Raw genomic sequence first — 17,607 nt, 5'->3', positions numbered from 1 at the left:
TGTCTCTAAGAGGCACAGAGCACAGGAAGTGACCCCAGGCTTGCTTGATTCATTTAACCCTTTCACCTCAGAATTCTTTTGCAGAAAAAGAAAAACATGACCCATCTATTACTAAAGGTTTCCTTGTGGAGGGAGGAAAGAGGGAGAAGACATTTGAACATCTGTATTCTACAAAATGTGGGAACAAATGGATTTCTTTCAGCAAGACTACATTGAAAGGTCAATGGTCAATCATCCATGCATTGACCACTTATTAGGAAAAAAACTCAACTTGATTGATGAAATCATCATCATAGTCATAAACAACAAAAATGTTGTTTATCTGTCATTGAAAACAGGATATCTAATATAGTCATGATACCTACAGGTCTATGTAAATTATAGCAATTTCTTGGAAGCAGATTGAAGATCCATTTAAGTTTTTAAAAAGAAATTGTTTTATTTAAAACTGGCATCCGGTGGGGGAGAAGGTGAACCATAAAGGTAAATGTTCTACAAAGAATGGTGAGGATGACAGGATAATATACTTACCAGCACCTCCCATGTGACTAAAAGACATACTTAATGCCAGCCATTATACCGTGGAAAGAAAACAACGAAAGTTAAAATGTAAAAGGCACCTGGCTATGGACAGGAACCATTGGTCACTGTCTTTGTAACAGAGTTGATTATGTATTGTAAGAGAAGGTTGAACAAACAGTATCTTGTATGGAACAATAAAAAAGGCCTGGATATGAAGTCCAATATACTCTCCATACAATTAGCCCTCTCTATAGGTTCATGGATTTCTGACATTGGAGTAATTGTTGTTTTTTTAAGGTAACGCATCAACAATTAAAAAAAAAAAAAGTTCCCATTTTTTCCCTTGAGGAAAATGATTCCTACAATACCTACAAAAGGCTTTAGGTGTTGCCACTGCAGAGGAGTTGACAGTAGAGAGGCTCAAAGATATCAACAAATGTATAAAAATAAAGTAACTGAGTGAAAAACAAAATTGGTGACTGGTCCATTTCCCTTGGGGCTCATGTTCTTGCCTGAAGGAACAGATCTGAAATCTATTATGGGCCCCTCACCCTAAATTTGCTTCTTGGCAAGGGTGAAGAAACAGCTCCATCTCCCTTTGGATATACTGTGCCACTCCTGGGGACAGAAGAGGGCAGCATAGAAGGTAGAAGAGACCAGGGAATGGCAAGGGGTGGCAAGCAATGATCTGAAATACAGGATCCAGGTGAAACAGAAGATTAGCCTTCCCTCAAGGACTCCCCCACTCCAAGTCTATTTTCCTTCCCCTCCTCTGGTCTTCTCTATGCATATTAACCTCTTAGCAGGGAAGTTAGAACTAGTCCAGTGTCACTCTCAATTCTAGGCACTCTCTGGAACATCTTTGATAAACCAGGGTTTTTGTTTTATTATTTCTTCCCAACTCCATTGGTTACTTTTGATTTAGAATGGCGATTCCTTCTTCTGGAAGAATGGCTTTCATTATTTCCCGCATGTTTGGGTGGGCTCTCTTCAGTACCTAGCCAAAGGAATCACAACACATTGTCATTTCCTAAGACCTAGTTCAAAATGTTTCCTCTTGTGATTTCTGGATTTCTTCCTTTGAACTGCCAATGCTGAGGAGGTGTAATCTATTTAGTTGATACAAGCACTCCATCTAGTGGCCTTTTGAATAAGTTTAGAGATGGCAACTCTAGTATTATAAATACAAGCTCAGAATTTTTGAGCTAGAAGCACGCTTAGAAGTTATTTTGCTCCATCTCTTTCTGCTCCATGGGAAAAAACTGAGGTTCAGAGGGGTTAAATGACATGCCAATAGTCAATATGCTATTTGTATAGTCATCTTGTGCCCTTTCTATTTGACTGTCATGCTAAACAACTTTGATGCTCAGGAAAAATTAAAAGAGGTTTCTATAATCAATAGGTCAAGGTATGCAAGGCTAGAGGTGATAAATGTATTTTATGGGGCAAGTAAGGGCAATTAAAAACAAAACTCCCAGTCATTCCCTAGGCCACATATGGTAACCATCCCTAACTCTATCCCCCAAAGACGAATAATCTAGATTACTCTTTACTTGGATTAAAGGATGATCAAAATTTAAGGAATTTATTTTATGTGCAGAAATGTTTTTACTCCTTCATCACATAATTATAAAGTACTATGGATAAAGCACTGTAACTAGGTGTATTGGGGGATAAAGAAAAGATTAAAAGATAGTTTCTAAACGTGGAAATGGCCACACTACTTTTTCCCTATAATTGTTTTAGTGTTTTTATTTAGTAGCCATCATTATCAAAAAGTAAACAAAATCACTACCAAAGACTGCTCCAGTACATTGTGATCCTACTTATGGACATTCAACTGAGGTGATGCCCCAGAAAAAATATTCAGTACCTCTCTGTACATGTGATATCTATAGCAATACAGGAGGCAATTTAATCTTTAATTAATGGAGAAAAGATACCAATGAAGAAATCTTTTTTTGTTTGTCTTAAAGAAAGTACAGGAACCAATAAGTCATCAGAGGTTAAAAGAATACCTTTTGTAAACTTAGAATGAAGCCAGGAGACATCTGAACTGTAGGGGCTATCTTCACACTCAGAATATGTCTAGAGAAAAGAAAAACTTGGTTAAGTGTTCTCACAGATTTCCAGGAAGGAGGCACAGTAAAAAGCAGCAGGCCCAGGTGCTTTTGTTCCAAGTCACATCCCTGCTATTCAATGTGTATGTATTGTACAAGTGAGGGAAAATAAAGAAACCTCCTTGTACTTCTCCTCAACTATAAAAATGTGCACCATATCAATGTGAACTGTCCATTATTAAAGCTGGGAAGGGTCTTACATTAATTAGGTGCAGTGTGCTCATTTCAGAGATGAGGAAAGTCAAGTTTGGAGAAATGAATTGCCTAAGGAGACACAACTACTTAGCATAAGTTGCTAGGTTTAGTTGTAGGAATGCAGGGTACTTGAGATTGCCTTAGACTTATAAAAAGATCCAAAGATGCTCTTACTGTTACTTTTTTTAAACCTCAGTTGTGCACACTGCTTTATTAGCACTATATTAATTTACTTCTTAATTCAGTTCTACATACTATCTTATTTGATCCTCAATCATCCCAGGAGGCTGGCAGCAGGTATTATTACCCTGGTTTTATAGAGAGTTAAAATGAGGCAGAGGGTAAATAATTTGCCCACTGAAGAAGCTGACAGGTGACACAGCAAGAACTAGGAACCAGGGTTCGGGTTCTGACTCTTCTATTCTTCCCATGACTTGTATAACCACTGTGTGAATTCCAAACTATAGTCATAGAATAAATTAAAAATTCTAAGATCACTGGAAAGGGCATTTCTGCTCTATGTATGAAAACAGCTTCTTGAGAATGCTGTTTCAGTCAGTTCTTTCAGTATCAGGTTTGAATGAAATCCTAGAACAGTGATGGTGAACCTATGGCATGAGTACCAAAGATGGCATGCAGTGTGCTCTCTGTGGGCACTTGTGCCACCCCCCATCCGCCTACAAAGTTCATTACTATGTTACTAAAAAGGCAGAGGGACTTGGACAGAGCTGCTCCCCTCCCCTTTCCCACAGTGCCTGATGACATTGTTTCACATCCCCTGCCCCTCTGCCTAACAGCCAATGGGAGCACAAGGGGGATAAGGTAAGTGGCTCACAGGCGGCAGAGCTGGAGGGAAGCAGAGTGCTTAGGCCGCTCCCCTCCCACTCTTCACTCCTCTACCCAGCAGCCCTGTGTGGAGTAAGGGGAGCTGGGGGAGGGGCATACTCAGCATGTGGAGGGGCATGGCACACGATCTCAGGGGAAGGGGCACAGCACTTGATGGGGGGGGGGGCAGGGGGGAGGGCCAGCACACTGTCTCTAAAAGGTTCATCATCACTGCCCTAAGAGGGAGAGTACTAATGAGATGTTTAGTAATGAGAATAACCACCACCAAAATTGTTCACTTAACATTGGGCTTTGAGGTTTGCAAAGTGCTTTCCTCACAAAAGCCCTCTGTGACTAGTCAGGCAAATATGATCTTCCTCATCTACAGAGGAGGAAACTGAGTCTCTAGGATGTACAGTGACTTGTCCAAGGTCATTTGTAGTAAGTGCCTGAGGGGGGATGTGTACCCAGATCTTATGACTCCAAGTCCCACATGGCTCTCTCTGTACCATGCCATTCAGCCCTGACAGTATGATAAAATCTTGTTTTCTTTTTTACATTATTAAGCTCCCAATTAGAGTATTACACAAAAGGGGATCACTTAAAACAAAATATCATCACTCTCCCTTTCATACCTTTTCTCGGTGACCACAGTGCTCTGCATACCAAACCATACCATATAAACACAGGAAAGTAGTAAAAGCCTACAAATGAAAAACAGATAAAACACTGTGACTAGGCATATAAGCATTTAGAACAGAAACACAAGGCGTTTTTTTAAGAGCTATTTAAAAAAACATTACTGCCAAGACACTTAGTCAAAAGATCTGGGTTCAAATCTAAAGTTCAAAATCTTCAGAGAAATCACCAGGTCAAACCAGAATCTAACAGAGTAAAACACATGAACTAAGTAACCTCCCTCCCTCTAACCCAACTCTATTTAAAGCTCAAAAGGAACTTAGAAAAAATTTGTTCTAAGCCCAACCTCCACGCATTTGAGAAATAAGAAAACTGAGGTCAAGGCAGGTGATGATAGGTTCCAAAGTCCAATAAGTAAAAATAACATCAGAATCTGAACTTGGGTCCTATCAAAATTTGGTGCTCCACTACATCATTCTCTTTTAGAAGAGCCAAACATATTAAATGGCCTAGAAATATATATTTTTTTAAAGTTTTATTTAGAATAATAAGTTAAGGTTTATGGAGGAAAAATCTACCATCCCTGTTACCATCCAAACCAACTATTACTAGTGAAGTAGGCATGCCAGCCAGGCTGAATGTAGTATCAAGTAATTCTAAGAGAGAGATGAGGTCATGTGCCAGGTATGACAAACTACTTCCTCTGCCTAGATTACTACTACCTCCCCTTAGCACAGTGTCTAACACATAATAGGTGCTTAATAAATGTTTATTGATTGACTGATTGGAAGTAGCTTGTAATTCAAGAATCTCCAAGAAGAACTTTGCTCAGTCCCCTACCCCAAACCACTGGCCTGACTTTAAGCCTGGCCCCAGAGTCTTTATTCAAGGAAACAATCCTAATATAGATGGGGCCTAGCAAATGCCTCTGCCCCATCTTCTCAGTGGTCAGTTACTGAAAACCCAGAAAAGAAAGTTCTTACCACTGGAGTCCACAGGTATGGATTTATCAATGAAAATGTCACTAAAAAGGATGCATTTTCATCTGCTTTGCACTTTCAGACCCACTGGACATTTCCATCTAACTTGCAGCTGAAATCTCCTTTATGTATTGTCTCTTCCTATCAGAATGTAAGATCCTGGAGGGAAAAGTCTAAGAAAACTCTAAAACTTCAAGTCTGATATGGCTTCCTGACCCAAACATGTGAGCTTTGTCTTTTCCTCAAACTCAACATGTTTCTGGATAATAAATGTCTTCCTCCTAAGATCAGGATCTCCTAACTATCCTAGGCCCTTAATGATGTGCAATTATTGCCAAGCCACTCAGAAACTTTGTGTCACCTTTAACTTTTTTTCTCCTTATTCACATATCAATGTTATTATGACAGCCCATGATTTCAAGAATATCAAATGCTAAGAGGAAGAGAAAATTTATAGAGGAGGTTTCAGCTGCAAATGAGCTGGACAGACTGATTCTAACCTCCATTATGTCTGTTTTTTCCATTCCTGTTGCAACCACTCAAGTTTCAGAGCTTCATAACCTCTTCTTTGGACTATAATATCATAACACCGTTCCAACTGATCATCCCACTCTCGGTATCTCCTCTTCCATTCATCCTACATACAATCTTAGTTAAGGTATCCCCCTACTCAAAAATCTTCAATGACTTCCCACTGTCTATAAAGTCTAAATTTCATAGTCTACCAAGTTCTGGCCTCAGTCTGACTTCTCAGATTTATCTCATACTATTATCCCATAAGTATTCTGTGCTTTGACAAACTGGTTATTATTATTTTTTTGCTATTCCACAATGTATCCAGTACTTCCTGGTCTTAGCTATTTCCTTTTTCTTGAAAGATATCTTTATACAGCTCTCCCTGGTGAAATCTGACATCCTTCAAAGTTTGACTCCTGAGGCTTCAGTCAAATGTGAGTTGTTCCTTCTTTGAAATCCCATCGAGTTTTCATCATACTGCTCTTATGGCACTTATCATAATCTACTTTGTACTGTAGTGATTTGTATTAATCACTTTATCTCCCATAAGTTGCTTGAGAATAGAGACTGTCTTACATAGTATACTTCTCACTCACAATATTCCATGACTAGCAGGAACTTAAGATTTATCAAATTAAAGTTCAAAAGTGTCTTCTTTGCCTGCATGTAGGATAGTAAGCAACCTCAGATATTTTGCCTATTGTAATATTAAATATCTTTAGGGAAGGCTACCTTCCCTCTTGGGAACCTTATCCATCGTAACAACTCAGAAATTTCTTCCTTAAAGCAAATCTAAATCTCTTCTCTTTCATTTCTTCTTGGCATACTTTAGTGGATCTAGAAGGCAACTCCCAATTCATTCCAAGGCCTTCTTCTTCAGGGTGAATAATTCACATGTGTTTAACCTTTTATGGAATTAGAATTTCAAAGTTGGAAGGAAACTTGAATCATCTCTAGTTTCTTTATTTTTTTTTAAAAAGTGAAGAAAGTAGGCCTAGAACATTTGAATAAATCTAGGCTACCTGTTTCTAGGTCAAAGTCAAATTTGGATCAAAGTTTTAGCTTTGTTGGGCAATTCTTTCTTTTGAAAAAGGCAGTATATTTAATCAAAACAGTCACCAGCCATGCATCATATCCAATGTTCACAACAAAGATATAGGATAAATCACCAAGAACCATGTAGCCTACTTTCTGGTTTTGTCTACAGCACTGTACTAATACCTAGCAAGTGGTATAAAAGAGAGATAAAACAAGGTATTTTGTTTACTCTTCACTTGCCCCCTATCTGTGAAATGGGGATAATGGCATTTGACACCCTTTCTCAAAGGGGTGTTAGAATGACATATGTCTATAAGAAGCCCATCTGCCAGGTAAGAGAAGAGATACTACGACTTCACTCATGAATTCTGCCTAGCCACTTGTGCAAATTGAAACTGGCTATTGAAAATATTGCTAAGGCTAAAAAGAAATTAAGTAATGAACTTGAAAAAGACTATTAAAATAAAAAATATATACCATTTTGAAGCTATTGATTAATAATCACCAAAGATGCTAAGTGATTTCTTTGGGTCAGGTACTATGCTACTAGGTGCTAGAAATTCCAACCATCTCTGCCCTCAAGGAGATTATATTCTCTCAGGAGAGACAATGTGTAATTTAAGTACAGATAAGACATATACAAGGTGAACTCCTCAACAAGGGCATACTTTGAAAAGGGAAGTCTAGAAGAGGGGTTTGTTTGGGAGGAAAAATAATTTGTTTTGGACATGTTGAGTGTGTGGCATCTATGGAACATACAGCTTGAAAGAGGAACACCACAAGCAGTAGTGAAGGGATTAGAAAAAGCTTCATGTAGAAGATGGTCCTTGAGTTGAGTCTTTGAGGAAACAAGGGATTCTATGAGCTAGAGGTGAGGAAGAAGTACATGCTAGGCACAGGAGTCAAAGAGTCCAGACACAGGAAATGGAGTGTAGTATGTTAGAAATAGCAAGGTCATTTTACCTAGGATGTAGAGTGGGAGAAGGAAGTAATGTATTACAAGGCTGAGAAGATAGGCTGCTTGTGCAGGGTTTTAAAAGCTAAACAGATCAGTTGATATCTTATCTTGGAAGTACTGCAGTCTGAGTACTGAAGTTACCTGGGGAGATAATTGATTAAGGAAAATCACTCTGGTAGCTTTGTGGAGCAAGGACTGAAGCAGAAAGAGACTTGAGGCAGGAAGATCAATTAAGAAGCCATTTCAATAGTCTGGGTGAGAAAGATAAAAGCCTGAACTAAGGAGGTGGCTGTGGGAGTAGTTAGAATGGGACAGATGAGAGATTTGCTGTGGAGATAAAAGTGAAAGGATTCGATAATTCACTGGATCTGTGGGGTTGTGAAGAACAGAGAAGACTCAAGAATAACCCCAAGGTTACAAACCTGGAAGACTGGAAATATGGGGAAATCCGCCATAGGGAACACTTCAAATCAAGAAGTTTGGAAGAGGAGGGAAAAGATAATTAGTGTTTTGGACATGTTGAGTATGTGGCATCTATGCTGCCACATCAGGCACGCAGCTTAAAATGTCCTACAGCTAGTAATATAGGACAGTAACTCAGGGTAGAGACTGCGATTTGATAATCAGATTTGGGTGCTGTGTGTATAAAAATGGCAATTAAACTAGAGGAAGATGATGAAGTCACCAAGTGAGAGTGTAGAGAACAAATGACCCATGATAGGACCTCAGGGGAGTATCCACACTTAAGTGGTATTATGTGGATATTAAGCCAGCAAAGGAAACTAAGGAGTGAATAAAGAGGCAGAGAGGAAAACAAAGAGAATTGTGTCACAAAAGCCTAGAATGGCTTTTCCAAGAAAAGAAGATGAACAATAATGTCAAATGTTACGAAAAGATCCAGAAAGATGAAGATTGAGAAAAGACTATCAGATATGGCAATTAAGATATCAACAGTAACTTTGTAGAGTGATTTCAACTGAGTGATGAAATCAGAAGCTAGAAGGCAAAGATTTAAGAAACAAAAGAACAGGAAGTACAGAGGCAATAAGTATAACTAGTTTTTTTTAGTTTGGCTGAGAAAGATAAGAGAAAAATAAGATGATGGTCTGAGGAGACGGTATGGGCTACTAAGGGTTTTTTAAAGCCAGAGAAGATTTGGACATTTTGTAGGCAATAGAAAGAATAAGGGATAGATAGGGAAGATGCTAAAGATTAACAAGGGGAAGACAATTGAGGGGGTAATTTACTGGAGAAGACAGGAAGGGGATGAGATCAAAGGATCACATAGAAGTAGCAGCCTTTGTGAGAAGAAAGGCTGGCCCATTTTTAAGAAACTTTAAAATTAAAAAAGTGTTCTCCCCATAACAATCTTGTGAGGTAGACAGTACAAGTTATCAACTTAATGAACCAAGAAACTCATATAGTCAGGAGACTAAGTTTCAAAGTCTGGTTTTATAAAAAGGTCTAGTGGCCACTGGCAGATGTTTATTGCCTGGTATAAAGTAGGTGCTTAAATAAATGTTTGTGGAACAAATGATTTGTCTTACAACATAAGACCACAAAAGATATATTGTTGTCACAGACAAACTTACCATCTCTATGGGGAAAACAAGGAGAGAGATCCATTTTATACTTGTCACAAGAGACAAAAGCCTGTAATTCATGGGTTTGCCCTCGCACCTGTGAAGCCTACGCAAGCACCCACTAATTTGTCAAAGCCAGAATGTAAAACAGCAATTGCACAGACCTCTTCTTTGTTTAGGGAAAAGAAAGAAAAAAGCTCCACATTGTATGTAATCCTACACACATTACACCAACTATAGCTGCTAATGAAGGTAGCAGGAATTTTAGCTTTCACTTTATGGTAATGAGCATTTACATCCACAATAATTGGTCACTAAACAATTGCAACTGACCAACTTACTTGGCTCTCATCAGGGATTTTGGGAAATACTGCCTGCCTGCTCCAGAGAGTGTTTCTTTTAGAATTCTAAGGGATATAAGGTTCTTCCAGTTGAATAATATGTAATTCAGACTTCTGCATTAGAGGCCAGCCAAGACCTTTAGTAAAACTCATTTGAAAAACCACGAAGATTCTATTTCTGGGAGCAGCTGGGTAGCTCAGTAGATTGAGAGCCAGGCCTAGAGATGGGAAGTCCTAGGTTCAAATATGGCCTCAGACACTTCCCAGCTGTGTGACCCTGGGCAAGTCACTTGACCTCCCTTGCCTACTCTTACCACTCTTCAGCCTTGGAGTCAATACACAGTATCTGACTCCAAGGCAGAAGGTAAGGGTTTTAAAAAAAAAGATTCTTTTTCTAATTTTTATCAGTCAAACAATCAACATATCACTCTCCTTTCAAGTTGCTTATAATCTAGCTGGAAAGACAAAGACACAGACACACAGAAATTAATTGTCAAGAGAAGACAGTGTCTACTAAATGCCAAATGAGTTTTACTGTTAAGTATTATAGAAATTCACAAGTGGCATGGATATTTGGAGAAAAGGATTTGGGGAAAGGAGTTTTTTTTTAGCCAATGATAACAGAGACAGAATTCCAGGGCAGTCCTGTATAAAGCCTCTGCCTATTATTCCTGAGTATGGGTAGATGAGGATAGAGACTTAAAAGTTAGCAGTCTATGATATGAGGTTGCCATATTTACTTTCTATCTGCTGGCATTTACTTTCAATTGCCTCAGGATCTGTTTTAAGCAAGGAATGGGCATTTTTCTGAATGGGCATTTTTCTGACATGTTATCATGGTTTACCATGAATTCAGTCTAGGTCAATGTGTTTTACTCACATGCGAAGTCTTAAATACCTCAATTGCCTGAGGTCAATCTTAAGATAGTTTCAAGGAGATTTTTTTTTCTATATACTTCTTGGGACAGGTTCCTAGAGGAATATTTTTTAGAGGAGAAACTTTTGAGCTCTATAATTGCAATTTGATGTTCAGTACTATATTAAGCAGAGAAAAAAAAAACAAACAACTTACCACACAAAGAAGCCAGAGCATGACATAAAGTATCTGAGTTTTGGAGAAGAGATCTTGCCCAAATTTTATGCAAACAATCGCTTCCAGGAAACCAATGACTCTAAAGGACAAAAAAAAAAAAAAGTTAAATATTTTGCTGTCTTTTAACAAAGCATAAGGACTAAATAAACGGCATTTTTAAGGAGTGCTTATTTGTCTGTGTGTACAGTCACATTTGGGTCTAGCCTACTGTACACACAGATCAAAGTCTAAAATTGGAGACTCCTAAAGGGTCTCTAGATGCCATCTGGGGTAACTGCTACTCAATTTTGAAATATATCCTTGATAAATGACTGATAGGTTATTCTATCTATACTATAATAATACTACACATGACCAGGAACTAACTCACTTCTTCAAGGTGTAGATCATTCCGTTACTTTACAGCTCTAATTCTTACATAACCTTACCTTTCCACAATGACTATACATGCTATTACTAGATTTTTACAAAAGAAAAAAGTCTGGGGGAGAATAACATGTTTAACCACCTTGGCTGAAAAGACTATGAGAGGCACATCACGAAATAGAAGTGCTTACTAAGAAATGAAAGAGTTGAATGATGTATTTCCAAAATTGAGAAATTAGCAGTTGCAGTTGATGGTTTAGAGATGACTATGGATATGGTCTTTTTCATTGAGAAACATTGCTGGAATACTTAACTAGGTTTTGGTTTTATTATTGTTGAATTATTTATTATAATTAATAAGTTATAGACATTAATGTTGATCTAAGCTTATGAAGACAATAATTTAATCTTATAAGAACTGAGGATTCTAGAAAGAGGTGAGAGAAAGTTTAAGAGAAAAGAAGCTTCTTTAGTTTATTTGATAAATAACTGGTATAGAAGCTCAAAGCTAATTGATTAAGGAGATGTAGGACATATTTCTTAACTGACTTAGAACCTTGAATGAGAATCAATAAGAAAATAGGCTAGTATCAATTAAAGGGCAACTAGGTGTTGCAGTGGATAGAAGGCTGGGCCTGGATTCAAAAGACTCATAGTCTCAAGTTTAAGTCTTGCCTCAGACACTTACTAGCTGTGTGACTCTGGGCAAGTCACTTAACCCTGTTTGCCTCAGTTTCTTCATCTGTAAAATGAGCTGTAGAAGGAAATGGCAAACCACTCCAATATCTTTGCCAAGAAAACCCCAAAATGGGGTCACAAAGAGTCAGAGAGGACTGAAAAACAACAAAAGTAATTAAAGAGAGAAGTGACTATCTAATCTAGATTATATGCATGTTAGGGAAGGGGAGGAACATTGTCTTTAAACTCTATTACACTTAAAAAGTTCTTCATTGTGTCACTCTGCAATCTCTTTCTATTTATGCTGAGCCTGGAGTCAGGAAGATCTGAGCCTAAATCTCAGACATTTACTGTGTGATCCTGGGCAAGTCTTTAGCTTCCCTCAGCCTTAGTTTCCTCATCTGTAAAATGGAGATAATAATAGCACCTACCTAATAGGGTTGTTGTGAATGTTAAATGAGATAATAGTTGTAAAGCATATTATAAACCTTAAAACACTATGTAAACTTTTAAGTGTAAATTATTCATTCTGCTTTTGGGGACTATTAAGAATAAATCGAGTCCTTCTTCCCGCTAATATCTCTTCAAATATTTTAAGATAGCTAATATATTCCCCAAAGTCTTCTATTCTCCAGACTAAATGTGCCCAGTTCCTTTGAATATTTTGTCTCTTTACAAAAGGATCATTGTGGTAGATTTAAACATGGTAGTTTTAAACATTTTTTAAAAGAGAACTTTATGCTTTTGCCCTGCTTCATTAATGTGAAATGTGGATTTAGATTGACTAAAGCATTCATTAAGCACTTACATGCAAAGCACTACAAAATACTGGAGATACAAACAGAAAATTAAGACAATCTCTGCTTTTAAGGAGTTCATATCATAATGGAGGATGTAACATATCTGGAGGGTTTTAGCTGTAAGTCAGATGAAAAAATTCCATGAACCTCAGCAGCAAAGCAAATAATGTTTCTTTAATGTTGCTTCCACTGACATAATACTGTTAGTTTCTAATGTTGAACCATTTGATGGTGTCAAAGAATCTGGTGACAAGAACTTTCTTTTGGGTTTTCAGTAGCTGTGGCTGTTGCACCTGCAGGAGCAGTTGCAGGGTTAAATCTCCACAGATTTTGCTTTCTAGGATGATAGTTGAGGGTTGGAAGCAATGCTACTCCTAAGGTCCCTGGCTTCAGGGTTCTAGGGCTGTCTCCATCACAGGGGACAAGGTGGGGGTGGTGGTTTGACTTGCCTGGCACTTACTGCTTCCTCTCTCTTCCTCAGGGTTCCCTACTGCTTTAGCTAAGCTGGTTCGCCATGTGGTAACATAAGAGCTAGTTGGCAGTTAGTGGGAGATGGCTAGTCCCTTCTCTATAATAATTTATCCTCCTTGTCTCATTTCTTCTAGTCTCAAAAACTCCTCAGGTGATTCCCTGTATCCCTACTAACTACTGACTCTTATCTCTCCTGCCTTTTGTGGCTAAACTCCTTTAGGCCTTCTACAATAGCAGCTTCCACTTCCTCTTCTTTCACTCTCCTTTAAACTCTCAACAATCTGGCTTTTAACATCATCATTGAACTGAAACTGCTCTCTCCAAAGTTAACAACAATCTCTTAAATTGCCAAATATAATAGCCTTTTCTTAATTTTTATCTTTCTTGGTATCTGCAGCCTCTGACGTAATCAATCACCCTCTTCTCCTTGATACTCTTTTCTCTAGGTTTTCATGAGACTAATGGTTTCCCACCTTCCTATCTCACTGACCCTTTTCAGTCTTTGCTCCATCCCCATCCAGGTCATGTCCATTAACCACAGAGCTGTTAACTCTGTCCTCTTCTCCTCTCCTTTTATATGCTATTTCATTTGGTGATCTCATTAGCTCTCACGAATTCAATTATCATCTATGCAGATGATTCTCAACTCTATCCAGCCCAAATCTCTCTACTGATCTCCAGTCTCACTTCCTAAACTGCCTATTAGACATCTTAATTTCCACATATCTAAAACTGAATTCATTATCTTTCCCTAATTCCAACCTTCACTATTAATTTTGAAAGTACCACCATTCTTCAAGTCCCCCACGCTCACAACCTAGGTGTCACCTCAATGTCTCCCACTCCTCCTAGTCAATCTGTTGCCTTTATGATGTCTCTCCTATATGTTCCTTTCTCTCCTCTGACACTGACTACACTGGTACAGACACTCATCGCCTCACATCTGGCCTATTGCCAATGTCTGCTGGTTGATCTGCCTACCACAGGTCTTTCACCAGTCCAGTCCACCTTCACTGAGCTGCCAAAATGACCTTTGTAAAGTCTGAGCATGTCAGACTTCATCAGCTCTAGTGGCTCCCTATCATCTTGAGGCTCCAATATTAAAATCCTCTGTTTGGCATTCAAAGTCCTTCATAACCTGTTCCCTACGGCTACGTGATCATTCTAGTCTTCTTACACCATATTCCTCACCATGTAATCTTCACTCCAATGACAGTGACCTTGATGTACCTTAAACAAGACATTCTGCCTCCTAACTGGGCACTTTCACTCCCCATTCTCCATGTATGAAAGGCTCTCCTTTCTCATCTCCACCACTTGGCTTTCCTGGATTGCTTCAAATTCCAGCTAAAAATCCTACCTTCTACAAGAGGCCTTTCCTAAATCTTCTGAATTCTAATGACTTCCCTCTGTTGATTAGCTCCAATCTGTGCATGTAGCTTGTTTGTACATAATTATTTGTACATTGTCTCCTCTATTAGACAATGAGATCTTCAAGAACAGGAACTGTCTTTTACCTCTCTTTGATTCCTCAGCACTTAGTACAGTGCCTGGCACATAGTAGGTGTCTAATAATAAATGTTTACTGACTCATAGAACTAGGAAAAGTACTTAGCACTTGACTTACAGGGTTTTTTTTTTTTGAGTTTCATAAAACTCAACTTTCTCTTTCAAATCATTTCTCAGCAGAATTCCTGGGGCAGTTGTACAAGTAGGAATGTGCGAGAACATAGCTTCATTCTAATCTTCTGAGATGATCAAACTTAGAAATCAATATTAACTCTTGTTAAGGGAGATACCTCAGAATTATATTTTTCAAGTATCTCTACACTACTTGAGATAGAAAGTTCACAGGACCCCTACACTATTAGGGCTATATAGTTTGACTCTTTGGCATAGTCTGAGCCCTTTTAAACCAGCTCTACCCACCCCATTGGAGGCAGGGAAGAGGGTCCTTCATTTTCCAACTCATTAGTCTTTTGGTGCTTCTGGAATAAAAGTGACCAGCATTTGGCCTAAATTCAGACTACTTCCCTTGCTTCTCTGATGAAATGTGGCTTTCCTTATCTTGGACATCAGAATAAAAAAGGAACAGTTCTGCATAAAAACAGGTCAGAAATCCAAGAGTTTGGGCTGCCTACAGTGCTTCAGCCTGGGATCCAGGCCCTGGCACTCACAACTTATTCTTTTCCTTGTTTGATGTCTTCAGTAGTCTAGGCCTCCTATTAAGGCAGACAAGGAAAAAGTTGGGAGAAATGGATGGGATGTTTCCCAGGTGAGGGACACAAGAAGGAGCACAAGAAGGAGAAGAACAGATTTAAGTAAAGAATGCACATTTAACTATTAGTTAATAACTCTAACAAAACTAACACTTAAGTATAGAGCAGCAGTTTCCATTCTGAAGGCTGAATTTACTCTTTTACACTGCAATTTTGTATAAAGATGCTAAAATCAGAATGAAGAAGCCCTAAGGTTTGAATTCCATCTCTCTCTCTCTCTCTCTCTCTCTCTCTCTCTCTCTCTCTCTCTCTCTCTCTCTCTCTCTCAGCAAGTAACTTCAGTTAACTTAGGCAACTTGAGTTAACTTTGCTACCAGATTGGATTGACATGGGAGCCAGCTAAGGGCCTTCTGGGCAAAAAGAATATAAAAACAGAATTAAGACTTTGGCAGAGAGCCCTAGAGGCTCCAGAGAACTTCTCTAACCATCATCTGGCATCTTCTTCCTGGAGGCTTTTACCTTCTAGGACTCTTATTTTGACCTGGGGGATATTAGGTGTGTTTTAATTTAGCTGAAGTTTATGGCTCCAAGAGAGCCATTTGCCCAAGAGGATCTGCTGTTTTCACTTGCCTCATAGGACTATTATGAAGTTCACAAAAGATAATATGTGGGCAAGTTAGGTAACACAATAGATAAAGCACTAGGCCTGCAGAACTGGAGGTTCAAATGTAGTCTCAGATATATCCTAGCTGTGTGACTCCTGGCAACTCATTTAACCTCAAATGCCTGGCCCTTACTGCTCTTTAACCTTAGAACAGATATCTAGATTCTAGGTCAGAAGGTAAGAGTTTAAAAAAAAGGCAATGTGCTTTTAAAAAAAAAATTTTTTTTTAAAAAAAGCACTATGATTGTCAGGTACTGTCACTATTATGAATAAAATTGATTTTCTCTTCCTAAAGGCAGAAAAATTCTTGTATAGAATGTGGTAGGTGACCAAAGACCATAAAAGAGAGGAGAAATAAAGGAAGGCAGGACAAAGATATCCCTATGCATTCCACAGAACTGAAAAAAATAGAATAAACTTTCACATCCTATCTTAATATTCCCTGGAGAGGTTCCCAAAATTGGGAGGGAGGCCTGTCACTACTGCTTAGGGAAAACTTCTAAGTATAAAACTTGGAAAGCACTTGGAATTTGGCATCAATTTAAGGGAGCACAATGCAATCTTAAAAAATTCAATTGTAACAACAAAAATGTTGCCTAAACATTCTTAAGGAAGTATCCAGAGAAGATGAAAAATAATTACCTAAAAGTAGAAATTTTATTACTATGGGTAATGAATTGCAATGACATCCTTTTTAGGCAAAAAATCTTTAGAAAAAAGTCATAGTGAGGCAGAAATAACATTGTAAGAACTAGAATACATTTTAGGTTATGTCACAAGAAGGAAAAGAAGTTAAGGAAAGAAAATATCATCTAGAACTAATAAAATAATGTGGAATATAAGTAGATTGGGTTATGGTTTAAATTAAGTAAAAATAAAATCAGACTGAGGAAAGGGAGGTTTTTTGAAGGATTCGTGTCCCCCCAAAGAGGAAGAAGCTAGTGTTATCAGGACATATGCTTCTTTATCTCAAGCAGTATAATAGGTTTTTCAACAGAAGAAGTTAGGCTAGTCCATGCCCCGTCCTCCAGAGGAAGGAGGGGAGGTGGCAAGACAAGCATATTAACTGCTGGTGTTATTTTAAAATAATTTTCCAGTAAGAAGGCGCAAGCTTCTCTAAGAACTTTCTACAAAATTATTGACTGATATCATTCTAACCACTTCCTTATAAAGTAGCCATAACATTTTCTGGCTGCCTAAATGAAGTAAAGCATTGTTAAGGCATTTTCCCACAGTTCCTTTGCCTTAAATGTTGAATAAACTCAGCCTAGTGGAAAATACTAAGAGATATTCATATTATGGCTGTATGGATCCTGGAGAAGGTTTTTAATTGAAAATGGAAAATATATGAAGATATTTAAAACTGTGGTGAAGATGAGGACAAGGAAGTGAGACCATTATCAGGTATCTAAAACAAGTTGGTAAATAAGATCTTGGGTCTAAAACGAGTTAGTAAGTAAGCTTTTGGAATTATTCTTTTCCATTGAACAAAATGATGCCTGATATGGGGACATTTTCCTTTGTTTGGTGGATCAGTAGTATGAGTCAAAAAGTAGATTTTCCCTTTCTAGCTCAGCCACTCAACAAAGGGAACCTAAT

At 38.2% G+C, this 17,607-nt stretch overlaps 1 protein-coding gene across 1 annotated transcript in view; it reads right to left on the bottom strand.

The window, feature by feature from the left end:
* Positions 1-1,212: 1,212 nt before the first annotated feature.
* PTDSS1 (phosphatidylserine synthase 1) overlaps positions 1,213-17,607 on the bottom strand; it is a 65,243-nt gene continuing 48,848 nt past the window's right edge. Inside the window, exons 10-13 of the mRNA XM_044658212.1 lie at positions 10,790-10,889; positions 4,298-4,366; positions 2,541-2,610; positions 1,213-1,519 (exon numbers count right to left, since the gene is read on the bottom strand). Coding sequence (XP_044514147.1) covers positions 1,410-1,519; positions 2,541-2,610; positions 4,298-4,366; positions 10,790-10,889 — 349 coding nt within the window. The 3' untranslated portion in view covers positions 1,213-1,409. The remainder of the gene's footprint in view (positions 1,520-2,540; positions 2,611-4,297; positions 4,367-10,789; positions 10,890-17,607) is intronic.

Source organism: Gracilinanus agilis, chromosome 1 (genome assembly GCF_016433145.1).
Source record: "Gracilinanus agilis isolate LMUSP501 chromosome 1, AgileGrace, whole genome shotgun sequence".
Classification (NCBI taxonomy): domain Eukaryota; kingdom Metazoa; phylum Chordata; class Mammalia; order Didelphimorphia; family Didelphidae; genus Gracilinanus; species Gracilinanus agilis.
Note: the sequence above shows the minus strand (reverse complement) of the source record. Positions and strands in the feature narration are given on the sequence as shown.